This window comes from Mastomys coucha, chromosome X (assembly GCF_008632895.1).
Source record: "Mastomys coucha isolate ucsf_1 chromosome X, UCSF_Mcou_1, whole genome shotgun sequence".
Taxonomy (NCBI): domain Eukaryota; kingdom Metazoa; phylum Chordata; class Mammalia; order Rodentia; family Muridae; genus Mastomys; species Mastomys coucha.
This window is the reverse complement of record NC_045030.1, coordinates 104,426,396-104,429,800: the sequence shown is the minus strand read 5'-3', so window position 1 is coordinate 104,429,800 and position 3,405 is coordinate 104,426,396. Positions and strand designations below refer to the sequence as shown.

Genomic DNA, 3,405 nt, shown 5'->3' with positions numbered 1-3,405 from the left:
AGAGCTAAACAAAGAATTCTCAACTGAGGAATACCGAATGGCTGAGAAGCACCTAAAGAAGTGTTCAATATCCTTAGTCATCAGGAAAATGCAAATCAAAACAACCTTTGATTCCACCTCACACCAGTCAGAATTGGTAAGATCAAAAACTCAGGTGACAACAGATGCTGGTGAAAATTTGGAGAAAGAGGAACACTCCTCCATTGCTGGTGGGATTGCAAGCTGGTACAACCATTCTGGAAATCAGTTTGGTGATTCCTCAGGAAATTGGACATAGTACTACCCAGCTATGCCTCTTCTGGGCATATACCCAGAAGATGCTCCAAAATGTAATAAGGACACATGCTCCACTATGTTCATAGACAGAAGCTGGAAACAACCCAGATGTCCCTCAACAGAGGAAAGGATACAGAAAATGTGGTATATTTACACAACGGAATACAACTCAGGTATTAAAAACAATGCCTTCCTGAAATTTTCATACAAATGGAACTTGAAAATGTCATCCTGAGCGAGGGAATTCACTCACAAAAGAACACCAATGGTATTAACTCAATGATAAGTGGATATTAGCCCAAGAGAAGCTCGGAATACCCAAGATTCAATTTACAGACCATATGAAGTCCAAGACAAAGGAAGTGTGGATGTGCTTCTTAAGAGGGACAACAAAATGTTCACAGGAGGAAATATGGAGACAAACTGTGGAACAGAGACAGAAGGAAAGGCCATCCAGAGACTGCCCTACCTGGGGATCCATCCCATATACAGACACCAAACCTGGACACTATTGTGGATGCTGGGAAGTTCTTGATAACAGGAACCTGATATGACTTTTCTCCTGAGAGGCTTTTCCAGAGCCTGACAAATATAGAGGTAGATTCTCACAGGTATCCACTGGACTGAGCACAGGTTGCCCGATGGAGGAGTTGGAGAAGGGACTGAAGGAGCTGAGAGGGTTTGCAACCCCATGTAAGGAACAACAGTGTCAACTGGCCAGACCCCCTGGATCTCCCAGAGACTGGTTCACTAACCAAAGAGTACATAGACATGGAGGGACCCATGGCTCTGTCCGCATATGTGGCAGAAGTCGGCCTTGTTGGACATCAGTAGGAGGAGAGGCCCTTGGGCCAGAGGGTGGTCAATGCCCCAGGGTAGGGGAATGCCAGGGCAAGAAAACAGGAGTCTATGGGTTGGAGAGCACCCTCATAGAGGCAGGGGGAGGGAGATGGGATAGGGCTTTCCAAAGGGGAGACCTGGAAAGGGGAAAACAATTAAAATATAAATAATAAAATACCTAATAAAAAAGGAAAATGAGACAAAAATTTAAAAAAATAAAGTATATGTTTGAATATGTATTCTTCATTCATGTATTCTTCATTCAGTATTGACATGCCAGCTATTCCATTTGGTATTAAGTTATATCTTTGAATACAAAATAGAGTTAATGTTAAAATGGAATTTGTGTTCTCGTAGAAGCAGATGTCAAATAATTGTACTGCTATACACACATACACACACACAGTTTCTCCCTCCTCTTTTCTCTCTCTTCCTGTTGGTCCATCCTTTACCTTCCTACCCTCCCTCCCTCCTTTCTTACTGGGTTTCAAGTATCCCAGACTGGCTGTGGATTCTATGTAACCGATGGTGACATTTTAAAAAAACACCTCCTTGTCTACTTATTTTTTTATTTGGGGTCATGTATGCAGTGGTGTGTCTGGGAAGATCTGAGGATAACTTGCAAAGGTTAATAGTTCTCCTTTAACTATGCAGATTTCAGGGATAAATCAAATTTCATTAACTTTGGTGGCAGGTCTCTTTACCTAATACTAGCTAGCACTATGTATGTAGTTTCTGATTGAAGTAGATCCTCTCAAAGAACGGAATCATTGTCTATGAGAGAATACAGAAAAGGCGCCTTTGATTATCAGATAAACTTACTAGATACAGAATAGACTGAATACAGGGAGATAAGTTAGGAGGCTATTACAATGGTTTGGGGTATTTTTTCCTAAGAATTATGATAACTTGGATTATATTAGTGATTGGAAATGGAAAGACACTGACAGATTCTAAAGATTTTTCAGAAAAATAGGTACAACTTAGAACACAGTAGTTTTATTATTTTTAGCAGAAGTTCTCAGAAGTAGATACTTGCAATGTTTTCATGTACTTCCTAGATTTTTATATAATTTTACATTACTAAATTTTGATTATACCTAGTGAGATTACTCAATGGATAAAGGTGTTTGCTGCCAAACTGAGAACCTGAGATCATTTCCAGGAGCTTGCTTGGTAGAAATGAAGAACCGATTCTTGAAATTTTTATCTTCTGACTTCCACATGCATGCTTTGTCTTGCAAGCACCAACACACACACACACACACACAGAGAGAAAGAGAGAGTAAGAGAAAGAGAGAGAGAGAGAGACAGACAGACAGACAGACAGAGACAGAGAGTGAGAAACAGAGAAATTTATGAACAAATGAATGAATGAATATTCTATAATATTATAATATAGGGAAATTTTTTTACATTTGAAATGGCATTACTTACTGCTTTGTTTTCTCTCTTTCAACAGTTAAAGGACGTTGATACTAGAAAAATCATTAAAGCCATGTTTTCTTATGTGTGGCCTAAAGACAGGCCAGATCTACGAGCCAGAGTTGCCATTTCCCTGGGATTTTTGGGTGGTGCAAAGGTAAGGATATGTTTTGTTAAAACATATCTTAACTTTTTCTTTCTTTTTTATTAGATACTTTCTTTATTTACATTTCAAATGATTACCTTTTTCCTGGTTTCTGCTCTGAAATAGCCCCTATAACCTCCCCCCACCCCCTGCTCACCACCCCACCCTCTCCCGCTTCCTGGCCCTGGCATTCCCCTACACTGGGGCATAGAACCTTCACAGGACCAAGGGCCTCTCCTCCCATTGATGACCAACTAGGCCATCCTCTGCTACATGTGCAGCAGGAGCCATTAGTCCCACCATGTGTACTCTTGGGTTGGTGGTTTAGTCCCTGGGAGCTCTGAGGGTACTAGTTAGTTCATATTGTTGTTTGTCCTTGGGTTCTTTCTCTAGCTCTTTCATTGGGTATCCTGTGCTCAGTCTAATGGATGGCTGTGAGCCTCTACTTCTGTATTAGTAGGGTACTGGCAGAGCCTCTCAGGAGACAGCTATATCAGGCTCCTGTCAGCCAGCACTTGCTGGCATCCACAAGTGTCTGGGTTTGATGATTGAATATGGGAAGGATTCCCGGGTGGAGCAGTCTCTGAATTGTCCTTCCTTCAGTCTCTGCTCCATAGTTTGTCTCTGGAACTTCAAGTCTCCGAAGAAAGAAATCAAAGAAGATCTCAGAAGATAGAAAGATCTTCCATGCTCATGGATTGGCAGGATTAATATAGTAA

General features: G+C 41.1%; 1 protein-coding gene across 2 annotated transcripts in view; it reads left to right on the top strand.

The window, feature by feature from the left end:
• Positions 1 to 3,405, top strand: part of Abcb7 (ATP binding cassette subfamily B member 7) — a 128,201-nt gene that overhangs the window by 80,106 nt on the left and 44,690 nt on the right. The window contains exon 4 of one of the 2 annotated variants that reach the window (XM_031366313.1): positions 2,579 to 2,698. The exons of the other annotated variant lie outside the window; for it this stretch is intronic. Within the exon in view, the coding sequence (XP_031222173.1) occupies positions 2,579 to 2,698 (120 nt within the window). The remainder of the gene's footprint in view (positions 1 to 2,578; positions 2,699 to 3,405) is intronic. 2 annotated transcript variants of the gene reach the window in all.